The 19794-nt window shown below is 47.3% G+C and overlaps 6 protein-coding genes across 6 annotated transcripts; 3 read left to right on the top strand and 3 right to left on the bottom strand.

Moving 5' to 3' along the window:
• Window positions 1-302: 302 nt before the first annotated feature.
• Window positions 303-2403, bottom strand: BJ212DRAFT_1476451 (major facilitator superfamily domain-containing protein; the record flags this gene model as incomplete). The annotated part of the gene is made up of 11 exons (XM_041339377.1): window positions 303-433; window positions 509-642; window positions 693-826; window positions 880-971; window positions 1029-1142; window positions 1198-1299; window positions 1337-1713; window positions 1766-1872; window positions 1936-2069; window positions 2124-2190; window positions 2245-2403. The coding sequence occupies 11 exons, from the start codon at window positions 2401-2403 to the stop codon at window positions 303-305; spliced, it is 1551 nt and encodes a 516-aa protein (XP_041197641.1).
• A 3786-nt stretch (window positions 2404-6189) lies between these two features.
• On the bottom strand, window positions 6190-8223 carry BJ212DRAFT_1262037 (MFS general substrate transporter; the record flags this gene model as incomplete). The annotated part of the gene is made up of 10 exons (XM_041330236.1): window positions 6190-6333; window positions 6394-6526; window positions 6578-6711; window positions 6765-6856; window positions 6907-7020; window positions 7083-7606; window positions 7657-7763; window positions 7828-7961; window positions 8016-8082; window positions 8137-8223. The coding sequence occupies 10 exons, from the start codon at window positions 8221-8223 to the stop codon at window positions 6190-6192; spliced, it is 1536 nt and encodes a 511-aa protein (XP_041197640.1).
• A 1665-nt stretch (window positions 8224-9888) lies between these two features.
• On the top strand, window positions 9889-11945 carry BJ212DRAFT_1296174 (uncharacterized protein; the record flags this gene model as incomplete). Its single annotated transcript, XM_041332404.1, has 5 exons — window positions 9889-9973; window positions 10021-10048; window positions 10219-10289; window positions 10472-10495; window positions 10552-11945. The coding sequence occupies 5 exons, from the start codon at window positions 9889-9891 to the stop codon at window positions 11943-11945; spliced, it is 1602 nt and encodes a 533-aa protein (XP_041197639.1).
• A 571-nt stretch (window positions 11946-12516) lies between these two features.
• On the top strand, window positions 12517-13369 carry BJ212DRAFT_1261941 (glutathione S-transferase C-terminal-like protein; the record flags this gene model as incomplete). The annotated part of the gene is made up of 4 exons (XM_041330230.1): window positions 12517-12570; window positions 12625-12796; window positions 12857-13020; window positions 13085-13369. The coding sequence occupies 4 exons, from the start codon at window positions 12517-12519 to the stop codon at window positions 13367-13369; spliced, it is 675 nt and encodes a 224-aa protein (XP_041197638.1).
• Window positions 13370-14863: 1494 nt separating this feature from the next.
• BJ212DRAFT_1325329 (LSM-domain-containing protein) lies at window positions 14864-15364 on the bottom strand. Its single transcript, XM_041334561.1, has 3 exons — window positions 15291-15364; window positions 15070-15238; window positions 14864-15019 (listed from the first exon to the last, which is right to left on the bottom strand). The coding sequence occupies exons 1-3, from the start codon at window positions 15316-15318 to the stop codon at window positions 14929-14931; spliced, it is 288 nt and encodes a 95-aa protein (XP_041197637.1). The 5' UTR covers window positions 15319-15364; the 3' UTR covers window positions 14864-14928.
• Window positions 15365-15512: 148 nt separating this feature from the next.
• Window positions 15513-17007, top strand: BJ212DRAFT_1476446 (TPT-domain-containing protein; the record flags this gene model as incomplete). The annotated part of the gene is made up of 6 exons (XM_041339376.1): window positions 15513-15758; window positions 15809-15991; window positions 16200-16370; window positions 16424-16661; window positions 16692-16895; window positions 16952-17007. The coding sequence occupies 6 exons, from the start codon at window positions 15513-15515 to the stop codon at window positions 17005-17007; spliced, it is 1098 nt and encodes a 365-aa protein (XP_041197636.1).
• Window positions 17008-19794: the final 2787 nt, after the last annotated feature.

The raw sequence follows: 19794 nt of genomic DNA, 5'->3' as shown, positions 1-19794 counted from the left end.
GTCAAAATTTCAAATGTAATCCGTAAGACTTATTATGACATCATCATCATGCACGCCCAGACACTAAACACCGATTCCTTTTCGATTCGGGTAGTCAGCATCGTGTCTCTTTCTGAAAGACTCGGACTGAGTTCTATCATCAATAGCCCTCCATGGTTTCTGGTGCATAATAAGTAGTCCAGGCTGGCAGTAAATTATATGCAATATATTAGTCTACATAATGTATATATTACAAACTTGCTTTACACGAGCTTTACTCTATACCCGTTTTACCCTATGACCAATAAAAAAATGCAGATTCTTTAATTCCCTGATTTCAGCTCGCGCTCCTCGCTTTCCCTGCGCCATGATTCACCCTTGTGTAACACCAATAAAACAAGTAATTCCATCACAACCATGACGCCAGCCCATGCTGTGTACAATCCCCCATCTCCTAAGGCATCCTGCGCAGAGAGGAGCTAACATTAGAATCCTGTGATTTACAACGGGTATCAAGGAAGTAACTCACTTGGAGCGGTACAGCAATCAAAATCGAAACAAAAGCCAGGGATCCTCGGATCGAGCTGTTGGTCGCCTACCGCTGAACATGAGCGACCAGGATTGGCATCAACGAGGTATGCCAATGTACTAGTATACATCCATCTAGAAGTATATGTCAGGGCAGCTACGAGCGTGAAGATTGGTCTACTAACATGGAGGAGAATCCAATAAGTAGGAGCATGATGCAAATGACGGCGACATGCACATGCTTTTCGCACACCCAAGCATATCCGACGACAAATGGAGGTAGCCACAGCATCGCCAGTTTCGAGCTCTCTAACCGCATCTACGGAAGACGTCAGTTAACAATTCTAATGTGAGAGCATAGAAAATATTCACTTCTGCGTGCCACTTTCCTTCGTTCGCTTCGATCATCTTTGCAAGCACCCGATCAGACCAACGCCCACTAAGCACACTCCCAGCGATACTTCCTTCATAGGAAATTAGTCACTGATCTGTCACAATCCAGGGTGTGAAGATCGCCTCACCTACTCCCAAGCAAAGCAATACCAAGCCAATGCTAAACGCGCTATAATCATACGCATCGGCGAGAGTGCGAGAGCACGTGTATGAAAGACAATACGTAAATCCGAAGATGAGTCCTTATCCCGAGTTGAGTCACTAATATCATTTACATGAGGACAACTCCTCACTCACCATTAGCGATAAGAATTAAAACGTTGTTCTTGCGCGACAGAATTCGAAAGCATGGTGGAAATGGGTTGATGTCCTTGAGTGAGAGTTTGACATCGTCCAGTCCTGGTGTAGAAGTCACCGTTGAAATATGGTCTGGAACCGGATCTCACATCCTTGACAGGTGTTTGGTCCTTGTTGGACTCATGCCCAACGATGATAGATTCGTTTGGATTCCGAACAGGTTCTTTGGAGGTAAGAAGTCGCTGTAAAGCGGAGCAATAGGTGAGGCTCCGTTCACGTCGGTATGTATCCTTGAACAGGACGAGGAAAGACAAGAATACGACTGCTGCACAGATAAGCATGAAGTAGAAACTTGCACGCCAGTCGAAGGCTTGTGACAACGACCCCCCGAGGATAGGGCCCAGGGCGGGTCCTAAGAGAGGTGCAGCAAAGAAGATACCCATCGTGGTCCCTCGCTCGTGAGTGTCGTAGATATCAGCCAGTGTCGCAGCCGAAATAGACATGGCAGCGCATGACCTGCAGAAGGGGGAGTCAATCAATTGACCAAGCTTTTTGCATGGATGCTTACCCCGCAGCTTGAAGTGCTCGCATGCCAATCATCATCTCGATGGTCTTGGAAAGTGCCAACGCAGCACTTCCTACCATAAATAAAGCCGAAGCCACCAGATAGACGGGCTGTGATAAACAAAATTCGCATTCATCGAGTAGATCAAGGAGATGTGCCTATCATAGACCAACCTTACGGCCTTTAATTTCGCTTGCGGCGCTCCATAATAGAGGAAAGTTCCCCTGTATGATTAGGAATGCCGCCAACGACCAGCTAATCTGGCTGCTTGTCGCATGCAGATCTACTTCTATCAACGAGTTCGAGGCTGCAAGACGATATCAATATGAAACCACCGGGTGTGAAAAGACATGCGACAAACGATTTTGGATGTTAGAAGCTAATGCAGACATCATTGTAGCCAGTGACACAATGCACAAAGTCGTGGTCTACAGATGGTACAGCATCAGATTGGTCACAGAGTGCAGGTGTGATACACGTACTTTTCTAGCAGGGCTCCACTGACGGGGGTCGTCGTTAACTGGAACGTGTTCTATGTCAATTGTACTAGTTGCATCTACGGACGACTCGACATCAGCGTCTTGCCGTAACGTTTTCGGTTCGGATACAGAACGTGCGTTGGCAACAGTTGGACTAGCCATGAGTTAGAGATTGAGAAGATGTAGCAAGGGAAGTTTGCAGCCTCTGACCCAAGATGTATGGACTCTTATACAGTCAAAGGAGCCACTTACAAGGTGAGCTTGTGCTCTCTGAAGGATGTTGCGATACCGGCACGGGCCGAGTGCGTGGATGCACTTTTGCATGAAGGTGATGACGATCATAGTCCGGCAACTAGATCACAGCTGTCAGAGATCGTTCCGGGTGAGGCTGCTCCCCGTTCCGAAGGATGCGAATCAATCCCTTCTGCCGTACTCGAGCCTCGTCAATTACTGTTACATTTCGTTCCATTGGTTTGAGTTTCGAGTCGAGTCGGGTCAATTAGCATAATAAACCCTGTCCGGCGGCCCTATACTGGAACGTTGCCAACTCGCAGAGAACGGAAGCAGCGATTTTGGTCAGGTTTTTCGGATGAATCGACCTTGTCTAAACGTATGAGCGCTCTTGACCTCATGCATACGTTGCGGCGCAAAAATTAGCATACTATAACTCCGGCATATGCTATCAGTCACGTAAACATACAGCATTCGGCGAAAAGAGAAAGGGAATAAATGATAATCTGCGCAATAAGTCGGGATTATAGTGAAATTCGATCGAGATTCGAGCACGTACCCTGTGTCACGTATTTTTCTTCCTTGTATTGAGCTCCTCGGTGCAGATTAGTGGTTTCATCATTATTAAAAAGATTCGGCATCGCCTGTATCTTTTCCGTTTGCGTTTTGAGTCGAGTATTTCGAATAGCCAGACCGCAACTACAGATGGCATTAAAACCTGAAATGAGGCGAGAAGGGTCGCTACTGACAGGAAAGAATAAAACCGAAACTACTTGAGCAGGGATAATGGTTCAGGTGGATATTTGCTCATTCAATGTCGAGCCAAAACCCGAAGAGACGCTGGATCAGACGTTATGTGAACTTGAATATTCTGAATAGTAAAAGCCTATGCGAACACAGGGACTGACTCAGGTGCAATGACGAGGCCCGATCTACCTGTGTCATGTCTGTCTTGCAACCACATGCTACGGGACGATATTACCATGTGAGCATCGATGTTGAGATCTGATTCAAAAGGAGTTCGGATCAAAAGCGAGTTTGAGGCGTGTGCTAACCTACCAAAGGCTGGGGGAAGAAGATGCAGTGCCGAATAATGCGAAAGCGAGTATGAACTTCCTTCAAGTCAGTCGCTGTACATCACGGACCGAGAGAAAATTGTGCATGCGATACGGTAAACGACCGAGTAGTGTTGTGGGCCCAGGCCGCCGACACTAAGTTCTGACTCATTTACGAAGGCACGACCACCATAGCCGGTTCTCATAATAAAGAAGTATCTTCCTTTGAGATGAATTTGGCCTGCCTATGGCAGACTAACCAGTTCTGCCAACTTACCGGTTGGCTGAATTGCCGAGCTCTGCCCACAACGTTAACACTACCGATCAACTGGGAAGAAGAGACCTTCACTGACCGTAACGACATATGGCAGTTTTTTTCGACTATGAACAGCAACTTCAATTAGCAGCTCAGCCCTCTCCAAACTTGGAGAGTCGGAGTTGATCATACCAAGCCATGCCGTAGAATGAGGAACGAAGCTGATTGGCCGGCTAGGTAACTGGGTGATCAGTCCCATCCCATAGGGAAAAAAATAGTTCTGTCGAAACCGACAGATGCTGAGCCCATTTCTAAACTCGAGCTTGTTTTCCGATTCTCATAAACTAGCACAAACTTGAATAGCTGAGCAAGGTACCGTGTCGAGCCACACCCGGTAGAAAGTCTAATGGATAGTCTGGGGGCAGGTACTCTGTCATGGAAGTTCGAATTATTTTGGTCCCACTGGTCTAGGCCCGGGGCGTGTAAGCCGCTCGGGCTCAATCGGTCGGAGTTTTATTATGCCGTTATTCTCGACGTTCATACCATCCCGCCTCAAACCTCAGGCCTCAGGCCTCAATACTCAGTACTGTGTTTGATACTAATCATTAATGATCAGCGCCTTTGCTGCCAGCGGCATCATAATAAATGACTCCCTTCCCTTCCCTATTTTTCTGCCTTACAGTCCATATGTCGCTACCCGATTTCATTATAATAGTATACTACAGTACATGCCAGTGACCCATCTCATCCGTGCCGACACACCTCTAGAGTCTGCGACAGACTTGCCCCCAAAGTGTCCATTTCCCGGGACGTTCTCAGTGTTGGGGGGCAGAACGGGAACAAAGCACAAAAACACGCATGTCTTCCTATCTATGCGCATAAGTATTCACGATGCCCATTTATTTTGAATTCCGTTCGGCGGTGGCGTTGTACAAGGTGGGATATTGGGCATTGTACGGAGCCTAGTTGGTGTTGGGAGAGAATGGTTGGATTGGGAGGGATTGCAGAAGGGGAGACCGCGAGGGCACTGAGCGATAGAATTCCGAATACACGAGACACAAGTGCTACATTATCAAACGCAGCGCCAGGCGCTCGCTTCTCACCCAACATCTCACATGCCTTGGCGCATACCCCCCCAACGTAATTCCCAACCAGTGTCGAGCGAATGACCCTCGCGAATGCAGCACCATACATCGACACTCCAACGTTCAATAGTCTTTGAATGCTCCAGATGAGGCAGTCTCAGGCAGACAAGCAAATATATACTCTCCACCTTCCACTTCTTGAAGTCTTCTCCCTGGTACTAGCGAAATGCTAATCTATGCTAATGTCCGTTTCTCCGTAGTGCACGTCACAGAAGCCAAGTTCCTCCAAAGCAGTGTCTACCTATGACTCTGTCCCGTCAGGTGGCGCTCGCCATATCATTAAATGGAATCTGAGGCTAGTGTTGAACAACATTGTGACTAAAAGAAACAGGAAGTCCGTCTCCCCTGCCAGTGCGCACGGTGCCGCTGTCTTCGGACTCTAACAAGCAGAGTACGTCCGACATTATCCTGTGATATCCGAGTCTACCGTATATCATCTTACACTGTCGGGCATGATCCAGCGAGTTCATATAATCTATTTTTCAAAAAAATTATTCCTTAGCGCCACCTCAATACCATAGCAGCTCATCTCATGTTCTCAATTTTAAATGCTGTGTAGCAAGCTCTTCTTCATGAGCAAATATCAGCCGTGCCAGTTCGATGAAAGAGGGCGAACTTGTAGATATCATATTGCAACTCGTCATTTTCGGTAACCAATAGGATTTCCACCAGGTAAATACTATATGTGATCACTTGAACAACAACGCAATGGCGAGGTAATCGCACGGCTAGTTGTACACGCAACAATGGGCAAAGACAGAACGCGTGGTATTTCGGAGAGGAGGTGCCCTAAAAGTGGTTGTGGAGGTATTCTTGCGTTAGCACAGGTCAGATCAGTTAAATGCAATGGTGCGCAAGAACAAAGATTGTAATTACGAGTGATAGCAAATATCCCACCGGTTCTCAATAATTCTTCGAGTCATGAGTGACTCAGATTTTCGGCCTTGCGTTTCCCTCTCATTCAGTTGCGACTGTCCTGCAGGTGCCTCGCCGTATTTGAGCATTACCTCGCCAACGTAAGTAGGTACCCAGACTAGGGCGGTCCTAACCAACGATTCAGTAAGAATTGGCATGTGCACAACCTACCCTGCATGTTTCGGATGACTATTCTTCCGCGAGTACTTTGCGGATAATCGGTTGTCCATAATTATAAACGCTCGGTTTGAAATTCAATCACCCCCCCAACGATGTATACAAAGACTATCAATTCGGCCGTTAATGTAAGTACATCTTTCCAGTCACCGAGTCTGATTGTGATGATTTAGTTACTTAGTATTTCACGCTCACGCTCCTCACTTTCCCTACGCCACGATTCTCCCTTGCGTAGCACCAACATAACCAGTAGCTCCATCACAATCAAGATGCCAGCCCACGCCGTATATAATCCCCCATCTCCTAAAGCATCCTGCCCAGGGAGCAAACTAGCATCAGCATGTGTGAAATACAGCAGACCAAGGAACCTCACTTGAAGCGGCACAGCAGTCATAACCGAAACAAAAGCAAGGGATCCTCGGAACGAGCTATTTGTAGCCACCGCTGTGCACGAGCGACCAGGGTTGGCATCAACGAGATATGCTAATGTACCACTATACATCCATCTGGACATAGATGTCAGGGCAACCACGGCAATGAATAACTGGTCTACAGACATGGAGGTGAATCCAATAAGAACGAGCATGATGCAAATGACGGCAACATTCACGTGTTTTTCGCACACCCAGGCATAACCGATAACGGACGGAGGTAGCCACAGCATCGCTAGTTTCGAACTCTCTAGGCGCATCTTGGAAAGACATCAAACAAGAGTTCCAGTGCTAGAGCGTAGAAAGGGCTTACTTCTGGAAAATACTTTCCTCCGTTCGCTGCTTTCATGCTCGCAAGCACCCGGTCGGACCAACGGCCGCCAATCACACTCCCGGCGATACTTCCTTCATAGGAAATTAGACATCTGCCACAATCCAAGGGGCGAATAGCTCACCTACGCCTAGGCAAAGCAATACCAGGCCGGTGCTAAACGCGTCGTAACCATATCTATTGGCGAGAGTGCGGGCACACGTGTATGAAAGGCAATAGCTAAATCCGAAGACGAGTCCTTATCACGAAGTGATGTGATATTATTAAGTTACAATGTGGAGAGGCCAAATCTTCACTCACCATTAGCGGTAAGAATGGCAGCGTTGTTCTTTCGTGACAAAATTTGAAAGTATGGTGGAAAGGGGTTAATGTCCTGTATTGATAGTCTGAAATCGTCCAGCCCTGGCGTAGATATCAGCGCTGGGGTCGCGTCTGGAACATGAAGCGGTTGGAGTTGTTTCTCGACGTCCTTGACAGGCATGCTGGAGTCTTGCCCGGCGATGATAGATTCGTTTGGACTCTTGACGGGTTCTTTGGAGGCATCTAGGCGTTGTAACGCAAAGCGATAAGTGAGACTTCGTTCACGTCTGTATGTGTCCTTGAACAGGATGAGGAAGGATAAGAAGGTAACTGCTCCACAAATTAGCAGGAAGTAGAAACTAGCGCGCCAGTTGAAAGCCTGCGACAATGACCCGCCAAGTATAGGGCCAAGTGCGGGTCCTATGAGAGGTGCAGCATAAAAGATGCCCATCATGGTCCCGCGTTCGTGAGTATCGTAGATATCGGCTAAGGTCGCAGCTGAAATAGAAATAGCAGCGCTTGATCTACAAGAGGGGGAGTCAATCAGTGCTCAAGCTTTTGCACGAGTGCTCACCCCGCAGCTTGAAGTGCTCGCATAACGATCATCACCTCAATGGTGTTTGACAATGCCAAGACAGTACTTCCCACCACAAACAAGGTGGAAGACACCAAATAGACAGGCTACGATGATCGGGACTCGCATTCGTTAAGCAGATCAAAGAGGATGTGCCTATCATAGACCAACCTTCCGGCCTTTAATTTCGCTTCCGACGCTCCATAATAAAGGAAAGTTCCCTTGTATGATTTGGAACACCGCCAATGTCCAGCTAATCTGACTGCTTGTTACATGGAGAGCTTCCTCTATGAGAGAGTTTGACGCTTTGAGACAATATCAATTTTAATCCACACATGAGGAAAAGACATTCGACAAACGATTTTGAATGTTAGAAGCTAACGTAGACACCATTGTAGCCAGTGACACAATGCACAAGGTTGTCGTCTATCGGTGGTAAGGGTCAAGTTAATTCCAGAGTGCATCGCGCGATACACGCACCTTTCTAGCACGACTCCATTGACGGGGGTCGTCCTTAACTGGAACATGTTCTATGTCAATTGCAGTATCAGCGGTTGGATTAGCCATGACTCGCAAATTGCAAAGACGAGGTAACAAGTAGTTGGAAAACTCTGACCTAAGATTGATTTCTTCTTATACAGTCAAAGGGGCCACTTACATGGTAATCTTGAAATCTCAGAAAGATATTGCGATACCGGTCTGTACCAAGTACGTGCACGCACCCGTGAAGATAATCCTAACCTGGCTAGCCACAGCTATCAGGGACTGTTTCGACAGGACTTCTCCTCTCTAGGTTCCGAGGGATGCTGCAGATTGCTCCTTGTGGCGTACTCGAGGATCGACGGTTACATCTTGCGTTCACTCCGTGGCAATGATTTTTTTTCAAGTTGAGACCAATAGCACAACGATAATCAGTGTTCGAAGACCTCAGTATGGTGCCCGCTCACACGAGAAATGAAGGTTTCAGCGGTTCCAGACCGACGTAGGATATGAACAACACCTCCTAGGACATGAAGGCAAAATTGCCTCCCAGATTTAAGGTTACTCGAGTGAATCAACCTTATCTAGATGTATGAGTTTTGTTACCGCTCTTGATGGGGCGCGCCAAATTTAGTACACTCTTTGATGCTAGCACCTGCTAACAGTCGCGTAAACATACATTTCGGCCGAAAGAAAAAGGGGTTAAATGATAATCTGCCAATAAGAAGAAAGAAGACGGTGGAATACGAGTGTATCGAAACAAAGGAGAGTGCAAAACAATCAAGTACGATACCCTGGGCATCTTCCTGCATCCTTTTCTTCCTCGTACCGAATTCCTCAGGTGCAGGAGAAGTTCAATGTCTCATAATGAACTAGCTCCGCCGCACCCGTCTTTCCGATCTTCGGTTTGTCCTGAACTTTAGACTTGGTCAGTATGTTGCGAAGTCCTTCTGCCTGGCTCACCCGCGGCCATAATTGTATCATTTGAAATTGGGTCGAGAAGGGTTGCCGCTGAATGTGATGAATGGAGATTCCTAAGCCACGGTGAGGCGGGTGTTGCTCGACCCGAAATCCCCCGATACGCTGGATTGGACGATTGCCTGAGAACGGATAAGGTATCTGAAAAAATAGAATGAATAGAGGAAATTGTGCGAATGTCATTACAGGGAATGATTTGCCTCAGGTTGGCCTTATGTGCAATGGTCCGAGCTACATGTGTCGCAAGGTTTTCAATTTCCTTGCTACTAGGCGATATTGGCTGCCGCCTAACTATATCATCGTTGCTGAGATCTGAAAGAAAAAAGAATTTGAATCATAAAAATATGCAGGCGAGCGCTAACGTAACTCAAGTTGAAGAGTTCAGCGCGGGAAGATTAGTGCATTTCCAAATATCAAAAAGAGATGGTGATGTTGCGCGAGACTGAACGACCAAGGAAGAAGAAACTTTTGCTGCCCCCTATAGTCCCCCCAGCCTTCTAGAATTGCTCATCGTAAAAGGTGGTGATCTGGGAGAACATATCTGTGCACCAAGCTGTGAGCTATTATGAAGGTTCGGCAACCACGTATCGTCCTCCAGATATGAAAGCAAATATTAAACTCGCTCTTGTCCTGCTCCCTACATCCCCCCGCCACCGACTCGCACGTCCCCAGTCACACCACCCGTACACTATTGATATCTGGCTTGCATTTCATTGCTGGCCAAGGTCCAACGTACTCTTGTTCCATTTCCGTGCAAGATATCCCAGCCGCACTATGCCCCAAACCAGCTCGTATCAGTATGCCTCGCAGTCTGAATCTTGTAACTTTAGTACAGTGCGATTCGAACGTGCCAACACACGTGCGCCGCGGCTGGCTCACCAGATATGATACCCGTGATGATAACAGATATTGCGGTTGCCGAAGATGCTTCTGAGTAGGTGCACACTCGGAGACCATACCGGGAACCGAAAGACGAAGAACAAAGCTGATTAGATGACTACGCTGCCTGGGAGCATTCAGACTACCATCATGGGTCCATTAGATAGCAAGGTGTACTAGCTTGGTGGTTGGGTGAACTTCAAGTTGCTGGCGCGTTCACCCTAGATTCAATCAATTCATGCTTGCCAGTTCCGAAAGCAGGGGGCCGTTGATCGATCGATCTATCCCGAATGAAAGTAAGAGTCGAGCTAGGTTGCATCATGTATGGATGTGAAGCTTGTAAAAAGAGGACACAGGCTGTGACTTGAGTGCAAAGTTTGATGTGTGACCGTGATGCGGCCACGTGGTTGTCGATATTTGAGCCGACCAAGGGTTCAAAACACACTATGATAATATCTGGTCGAGTTCGAACTAATAGTCTACAACCCGAAGCCTCGACAAGGTATGTCCATTATTCTACTATTTTTTCTTAATGTACTCATCTTGGGATTTATCTAGTGATTCTCATGCTACGCCGGGAAAAGCTAATGCGACCCCCTGTCGAATTACTTCCCGCGGAGACAGTATGCAACATCCTCAAGCTTGCACTGGAGGACATCATCGAAGATGATATGATGACAACTGCTGAAGCCGAACACCGAGTTATGGCGGGAGGCTTACCATTTCCTCACACCATGGCATCAGTATGCAGACAATGGCGAGATGTTGTTTCTTCTGCACCTGAGCTCTGGACTCGTATCTTTTGCATGATACCCCATGAGAGCAGGCATCAGACATTGATTTCCCAGCTTCGAAAGGCGTGCGGTCATCCAGTCCATTTGACTATAATCAACAAGCATAACCATCTCAAACAAGACGAAGTTCCTGGGATCCTCAATTGCATCGCGCTGCATATCGGACAACTGAAGAGTCTGCGAATTCGTAACTTTTACAGCCTATACATCAAAGAATACTGCAACGCATTAGCAGGACATGCGCCCCAGCTAGAGTGCTTACAAGTGACAGGCCCGAAACTCTTGGGATGTTGGACGACCCGCAAGCGCCTACCACCGCTTTTCAAACTCGACTGCCCGACTCTCAGAATCCTCGATATCGATCATAAAGTAGCTCACAGTCTCAATCACCAGTGGCTCAAGAACAATTTGACAAATATCGAATCTGTGACACTATCTTTTGGAGATGAACTTCCGTGCTATGGCCCTTCGTATTTGGTAAAGGATGTTCCTCAAGCGCTGAACGCGGTCCCAGGAAGAATACCTTGCCTCATCATCGACGGCTTGCAATTTCCGTTCCAGACCATCTCAGGGATCAAACACAAAGACCTCAAAATCGGGGCAGAGAAAGTGGTTGTGCGTGAGTGCATGAAAGTTTTGGACATGGTCGACGAGTATTGCAAGACGATTGTTATTCGTGGCTGCGAATTCGTAGAGGACCCGCGTACAAGGAGGTTGCCTTCCTCGGATACGTTGGAGTTTGATGGGTGCTTCGGCGGCAGTTTGGAAGCGGCACCTTTGACCCCTTCGTGGGACGGTGATACAGTGACCATCACGAACAGCGACTCGCTTTGCTTGGAAGCCATCTTCGTCCTCCTGGGTGCACCTTTTAAGGACTCTAGTTGTTCCCTGTGGCCACGCGTCACTACTCTCAAGCTCGTGGCCAAGGATGATTTCGCTTTGAAATTCCCGTTCAAAATGCTGAAAGCAATGATCAGCAGTCGGAGGGAGGCTGCAGGGCAGGAGAACCTGGGAAAGAGCAACGTAGAGTTGGATGCCATCGGATTCAAACGCGTCCGTCCAATTATGGTGCTTCATGTGCATGGGGGACAAGGACTGTTGCACAAGGAGAGAGAGTGGTTCGAGGAACAGGTGAAAGACTTCGTTTGGGATTGTTAGAAGAGGTAAAGGAGTGGGTGATCAGGGAGGTCGTTTTCTCGGCAGAACTGGCCGCCGTCTGTAGGGAGACTTTGTCGATAGTCGATTGTCCTGACCAATCAACTTAGAGAACCGTAGCGCCCATGGCTTTTGCTTGGTAACAACTATCTGACAAAGTTCTTAATCATTATCCGAAAACAGTTCGGATCCGCGATGTCAAGTACTTCACATCATTACGTTCACTTGTGTTCACTTCAAAATCTAGTCTTGCCTCTAGAATATGCATATTGACAGCCGATATCTGGACTTGAAAGTAATGGAATACGCCTGCGACAGAAGTTCAAGGTGCAAGCTTTTGATTTCGAAGACCGCACGAGTTGAAACTCGAGCTCCACCTACGGAACAGTAGGTGACTCAGACAGACTACGATCGGTACCGTCGAGTCAAGCTCTGCTGTGGGAAATCCGACGCTCGGAAAACCTTTTGATCATTTCATGACTGTTGCGCTGACAGTAGCTGGTATAAATAAGGGGTCACTGGACGAAATATCACTCAGTCTTCATCGCGTCTCAAAGTCTTTCTATCAATCCTAATGGCTCCAATCGGCTCTCTCTGGGGTGTTCCTCGTCAACGTCAAACTAAATATGTCAGTTCTGTTTCCTGTGCAGAGAACTATTGACTGGACAAAATATTAATGCAGATATTGAGCGCTGCTGCTATTGCGGGCCTCGAAGTCGATCTCAAGCCTTTCGAGTTCGGCGTCAGCAACAAGTCACCTGAATTTGTTAACAAATTCCCGTTTGCCAAAATTCCTACGTTTGAGGGCGAGGATGGATTTGTTCTTCTAGAGGGTGCCTCTATTGCACGTTATGGTCAGTGTTGTGCTACACAGCCTATAAGACGATTCTTACTGTGCGCCGTTACATGATCAGTTGCATCTCTGGCTCCTGAGTCTGGGCTTCTTGGAAACAGCATCAAAGATGCTGCACTAGTTGACCAGTGGATCCACTTTGCGGAGCACGAGATCAATGGATATACCGACTTGGTATGGCAGTTGGTAGAGCGCTTTTTCCCAGAGAAAGGCTACAGTGAAAGCGTCAGTTGTTCTTTAGATGTACAGCGGAACTCAATTTCAATGGCTCACACCGGTTGAATCACAGATTCACAAATCCGTATTGGAACGGCAGGAACGCTCACTCAAGTTTCTCGAACAGAACCTCAACCTTCGCGAGTTCGTCGTCACTGATGAGATTACACTGGCGGATATCGTTTTAGCTAGTATCACCCAACGTGCTGCTCGAGTGACCCTCGGTGCTGCTGAACGAGCACTCTACCCGAATGTCTTTGCACACTACGCGAGGGTGGCGGGTGATCCTCGCATTAAGGATATCTTCGGGGCGGCAGACTTTGTTGAAGTGCCCGTAGGACCTAAAAAAGATGAGTAGATCACGTGGGGAAGAGGGGGAAGCGCTTTTGGGGATAAAATGATATACTATACCTTGCTCGAACATTCCGCCAATTGAATTGTTGTACGATGAGTCTGTAAGCTGATCGTTTGTATTGTTTGAAAGCTCTAGTCAAGAACGACTGTACCTATGTAGTCATCCTCTCGATTGTCGATCAATCCCCGCCGCCTGAACAGAAGGTCTTATCATGAATCATGTGACCGAGTACGATCGATTTGGAAGAAGCAGGAAGCCATCGCTGGCGGCGTCAGTGTATATACCTCGTGTATGAATGATGTAAAGTACCTCTATCGTAATCATAACATGGCGAAGCGAGCAGCGTTCTAGGACGTCCCAAAACATCACAATCACCGAAATTCGAATGGTCGAGACTTGAACCTTGATAATCAGATAGGCTCCCCAAACAATTCCAAAGCTTGATATCATAAACGACTCACAGATGTAGGGAAGATAGTCCCCATATAGAACAAAGGAACCTGCGTGATGGATCGTTTACCTGAAAATGACGAATCCTGCTTCGATTCCGAATCCACGCAAAAAGGGACATGGTGGAAACACCAACCAGCCAAGCCAACATGTTGAGGTCAAAATCTACCTCTAACTCGCCACATCACGGTGTAAATAATACTGGTACGGGCCAGGGTCTAAAGGTTTAGCAGGCTGAAGGCACAGGTGCACGTCCTTGGCTCAAGCAGGTACATGAGAAAAAAGTTATGGTATTTACTTACGAACAACAGGGAGACTGACAGATGTCGGGTGAATTCTGTGTCAGAACAACGTCAGAACAACATCGATTTACTCGAGATCACCACACCTATGAGATAACTTGATGGCACGGACCAACTTAAGCGAGGAACTGAGTCGTATCAGCAGGTTCTAGTTCCGCGTTGAAGTACGTAGCAGGAACGTTAATACTGCATATTATGGATGGGTATGATGTACCCGGTACGACTCTGGATCACTATTGGCGGTAAGTTGCACTATAGCTTAAAGCACGCGCGCTGGATGCTGGAGCATTTTGAGGTGAAGCGATACTTAACTTTAACTTCTGCAAGGAGTACAGTAGTTATGGGGTTGCATGACACGTTATCTATGGTCTACCATGTTAGAGCGCAATGAGTGTATTGTTCGAGGAACGGGGGAAGGATTCGGATTATAAGACGTGAATGGGATTATATGTGTTGGTTCGGTTTCGTTGTTGAACTGTAGGGAGATAGTTGAGTGGGCGGCGGATAGATCGAGGTGATCATATTATAAAGGTGGGACCGGGAATATGAATCTATATCTATTTAGTAGAATGTGTGAGCGTCGCCTCAAAATTGGACAGATCAGAGATTATGGAAGAGTGAATTTGCAGGAAGCACAGGGTGCTATGTATAAATTTACCTAGTTATTGACCTTTGGTTGATAAATAAGATAGGTCACGTATGGGATCAGTATGTCCACGGCCGTGCTTGTGTACACTGTAGACATACATTTTGTGAATGGGTGCCCCATGGTGCTTTATTGCCAGTTTCCTTGTATCTTACAGCCTGGCGCTAATAGCGAATAGGTAGGATTGGTTCTGCGCGTATGGAAGCAAGGTCTACTGCTTGATCGATTGCTTCGTCAATCTCTCCGATGAGAACACTGAGCATGAGAGTGTGAGAGCAGTATTGTAATTGAGTGATCTCACGCACATCATATCGCCTTTAACAAGGTAGAGACCTAGTTCTACTTCTTCTACACCCTCGTCGATACTATAAATCCTCTCTTTTGAATCGCTGAGGACGACATTCGACTTTTGGTCGTAACCAGCTAGGACGCCAACGATGGCTCTTCCATCTTGCAGTACCAGAAGGACTCGCCCTGAATTATTATCAGTTATTATCAAGATGATAAAGAGGATGCTTGGACTTGCTATCGACGTAACCCTGCAAGCTTGACATTGAAGTTGCAGTAAGAGGCTGTGTGGCTGTGTTTATTTCCAGGGGGATACTTACCCTGGAAGGGTACCTCGTGGAATTCAACCGTTTTATCTACTCGGGTCTCATTAATTCTTTCTTCTTACAACGACGCTTCTCGCTCGTTGTCGTTAACGACGTCGCACCACCACACACGACGCCAATCGCGACTCCCAACAATGGAGAAACGCGAATTAGAGAAACTTGAATCTGTCGAACTCGAGGAAGTCCGTCAAAGCAGGGACCTTCCTTCACCTGCCACTGCAGCACAACAACCTCGCAATCGTGCAAGGTTCAGTGCCGCCACGATCATTCCAGTGTGGATTGTTCTTAGTAGTGGAGTCATCATTTACAACAATTACCTCTACAACACTGTAAACTTCAAGTACCCCGTTTTTTTGGTTACTTGGCATTTGACTTTTGCAGTCAGTCTTTCTTTTTCTTCTTCTCAATACTCTACTGACACCTCAAGTAGGCTATTGGAACTCGCATCCTTCAACGTACAACGCATCTCCTAGACGGTGCAAAGGATGTACCAGTCAGCAAAGACATGTTCTTTCGCTCCATTCTACCCATCGGTCTCCTTTTCTCTGGCAGTCTCATCCTTAGCAACACTGCTTATCTGTACCTGAGCGTGGCCTATATTCAGATGCTCAAGGTCCGTTCACTCCACCATGTGCTTTTGCGTTATCTTTACCACACTTTTGGCGCCGTGCGTTTAATGACCTCGTTTCTGTACTAAACCTCCTTTCAACCTTCATTGCCGCCTAATTTCCGCTTCTCCAGTACTACACGCGTTGTCTCGTGTTTCACGCTATGCCTTACGCGCATTCCTTTGAATTCTTCACATACTAACATCTATACAGGCCTTCACCCCCGTAGCAATCCTTCTCATCACATGGGCCACCCGCATCAGCGAACCCTCCCGCAAGCTACTCCTCATCGTCCTCATGATCTCCTCCGGTGTCGCCGTCACAAGCAAGGGTGAACGATTCTTCAGTTGGATCGGGTTTATCATTCAAGCTGGAGGAGTTGGGGTGAGCACCACTTGACTTCGGTTCTAGAGACATCTAACCAACCTTCCTCCCAGTTTGAAGCTACCCGCCTAGTTCTTATCCAAATTCTCCTCCACGGACTCAAAATGGACCCCCTCGTCTCTCTTCATCTCTACGCACCTGTCTGCGCCCTTATCAACCTCTGCGTCATACCTTTCACTGAGGGCATGGAGCCGTTCCGAGTAGTATGGGGAAGCATCATAGGATCATACAGCCATGCCATGTCCGCCGTATCAGGCGAAGTGGCATCGAACGCTACTGTCTCAATAGTCGGTGCGTCAGGGGAACTGATCGCTGCCATAGGCGAAGAAGCAACACCTCACATCACCCCCTTCCTTCTTCTCACAAACGCGCTGCTTGCGTTCCTGCTAAATATTGCTGCTGTGTTTTTGGTGGGTGCCGGGAGCGGGTTGGTGTTGACACTTGCGGGGGTGTTGAAGGATGTGTTGTTGGTTGCGGGGAGTGTGGTAATTTGGGGTGGGCAGGTTGGCACTTTGCAGGCCCTTGGTGCGTTTTTGTTGGGTTTGGTTTTGATGGTTGTCCTGTGCTGATATCTCGTGCAGGATACTCAATAGCGTTGTGTGGATTGGTGATGTTTAAAATGTCGGGTGGGAAGTGATCGTTTGATACCGAACCTTGCCCTTTACCGCTTACCACTTATGCTCCCATCTTGCCCTAGCTCGCTTATGTTACTATATTCCCAGCACTTGGTTTTCATGACTTGCTTGAAGCAGAGTCCTCTATGCGCGCTCAGACGCGTATATATATATATCTTAGGTCGCTTCCCCACTACCACCACCCGATGAACGATGGCAGCAGTCCTCTTGCATATTATTGTGCATTTTATTCGCAGTCACTCCCTCTCCCCCTTTCACCTCCTCCTGCAGTTCTTTCTGGTTTTGTACGATGCCTGTTCCTGTTCCGTTCGTGCGACGCACATCCCAATCCCTCGTACATCGCTCAACCCATTCCCGGTTCGCCCAACTCATTCGCGTTCATACAACACTCGAATCGGCCCACTAACTCCGCGATGACATTTAAAACACATGGACATGCTTATCACGCATATATAGATAGACTAGGACTTCACTTCTCACTTTCCCTTTCCTTCCCTACGTGACTTTTGCCATGGCCCGACCCTGGGTGTTTTACTCGTACTGATGGACTTGCTACCTTGCCTTTTTGTGTTTACTGTTTTTACTATTTTCTTCTTACCCCACTTTCATACCGTACTGTTCCATGCGTGATCGACGCTCGTACCCTGCTTGCTCCTCCAATGTGGAGGCCATGTCAAATTCCAATCCCCCATAGACTTTTGCAGTACTTTTTGATTTTGCTATCCTGTGTTCTGTAGTTCATGTTTAGGTTTGACTTCAGAACCAAATATAGATTTGCTCGATGAAGTAAGTGATTGGCAACGGTCGTTCTTTGGATCACGCCAGCTTGGATTGAGCGCTCGCTGTGAAATCATTTTTCTTGTGCGTGTTGGTGCTTCCTGCCGTGACGTGATTCATGACGACGATGGGAATAAAACTGCAAAAGAGCAGCGCCCGTGAAGAAGCAGAGGGACGCATTGGAATTGCAGTGATTCCAATGATGCGTCCCCCCGGCCATTCATCAGCTTGTACATATTGCCTATCGCACAGCTGTCGTACTCCGTCTTGCGGCAGATCTTCTCAGCGATAGTATGCCCCTCCTCTTGCTTGATGTAATATTCCGCTGCGACTTCTCTGTCGTGTAACGAGCGTGGCGCTGGGACACTGCGTTACGCTCCCGGTGCGATACCTTGGTTCGTCTTGGACGCTTTCGTAAAAAGCTGACGAACACTTTCTAATTTATAGTCCAGGTGAGGTTCAACTCGGACCGACAACCAAGCTTAAGTGGAGTCGTCGTGATCGTGCTGAGAGACTTTTTTTGACCAAACGCGAATCATTTTCTAGAATACGGGAACATAGCGGATAATGCTGCCCATGCCTGTGCTATACGCCGAAAAACTGGTTCCTCTGCTGCTTGGTACCGGGCCAAATGAACCTTCATCAAATCACGCTTTCTCTCTGCGGCGAGCTTCGGAGGTCTCAGGGCGTCATGTAAAGCTTTAGCCGACGGGCCTGCGGATGAAAATGAAGTGAATTGAATGCCCCTAAATATTGCGGAAGAATGGTTCTTTCTACTATCGCCATAAAGAACGATATTCAGTACATGGCGTCTTCAAGTTCCTAATACAAATCGATATCCGAGCCCCCTTCAGATTTGTTTAATCCAAGATCGCATCCCCATAAACAATGCGTTTCTCCCATATCCTCATCGTCTTTGCCGTTTTGACGCTGGTAGGAGCTAAGCTACCAAGGGCTGTCCTTGCTGATGCAGACATACTAATAGTGACTGCAGCGCCTGCAAAAAGGAAATGCGCGAGTACTTATGAGTACGTCTTGGGTTTAACCATATGGCTTACTGACGTGGTATAAGATTACCCTTTCATGTGCTTGATCATGTATTTGCTTCTGAATAAATTTTACTGCTACTCGAGCAACAGAGATATTTCATGGGAGAGAAAATTTGTGGCGTCTGTTGTTACCACCAAGCAATGCCATTACTATTCAGATTTACATGTTTGACATGTGTGTTGTCTCTCCTTGCTTTTGAAATTTCTCCTTCCTCAAATATTGGTATTCTCGGCGTCGTGCTAAGCCCGCTTTACTTATTTCACATGTCATACTAGAAAAACATACACAAGCCCCAGTACTATCGCCTTGTAGACCCACGATAATCTTGCATCTAAGTTATTACTTAATGACATTGCGTGGAACGTCTCTTCGATTTATCTATCACCTCAAGTCTAGGTCTAACCAAGCTGCCACCACTTTACTCACCACATTCTATACTAGCTTCACACCCGTTGTGCCGAAGGCACAACGGGTGTGAAGCTAGTCCTACTTTATAGATTTATAGATCTACTTCTTCGCCGTTCTCAACACCCTAGATTTGACCAACCTCTGGCAACGGGTAATCCAACATTTGTATGCATTCATCTCGGGACCCGCAGCATACCATCACCATGTCCGGATTCCGGAAATATTTTCATTCGACTTTCATTCCATCTGTGTGGTGGTACACACAGGTCATAAATAGGAGTCTCCCAGTCGTAATAGTTTAGAAGCAGCTGCGCAAACGGTCACTTCCATGTCCTCCGGTGATACTCTGCCCTTTCAGCAGTGGTTGTGAATCGGGTTTCGGTGAAGGAGAAGCACATCATCCTCCAGGCACACCCCCTCCAAAGTGATGTGAGACCTCGATAGGAATCAATACACCAATTTATCCCACGCGAGAGAAATCGACAGGAGGGGAGGCGCACGACTTGCGCGAACTGGCCATCAGTTTGATGAGTGGTGTAGGTGGTCCTTGAAGG

This window comes from Suillus subaureus (assembly GCF_016647635.1).
Source record: "Suillus subaureus strain MN1 chromosome Unknown BJ212scaffold_4, whole genome shotgun sequence".
In the NCBI taxonomy this organism is placed as follows: Eukaryota; Fungi; Basidiomycota; class Agaricomycetes; order Boletales; family Suillaceae; genus Suillus; species Suillus subaureus.
The sequence above is the reverse complement of the archived record's forward strand: the minus strand, read 5'-3'. Positions and strand labels throughout refer to the sequence as shown.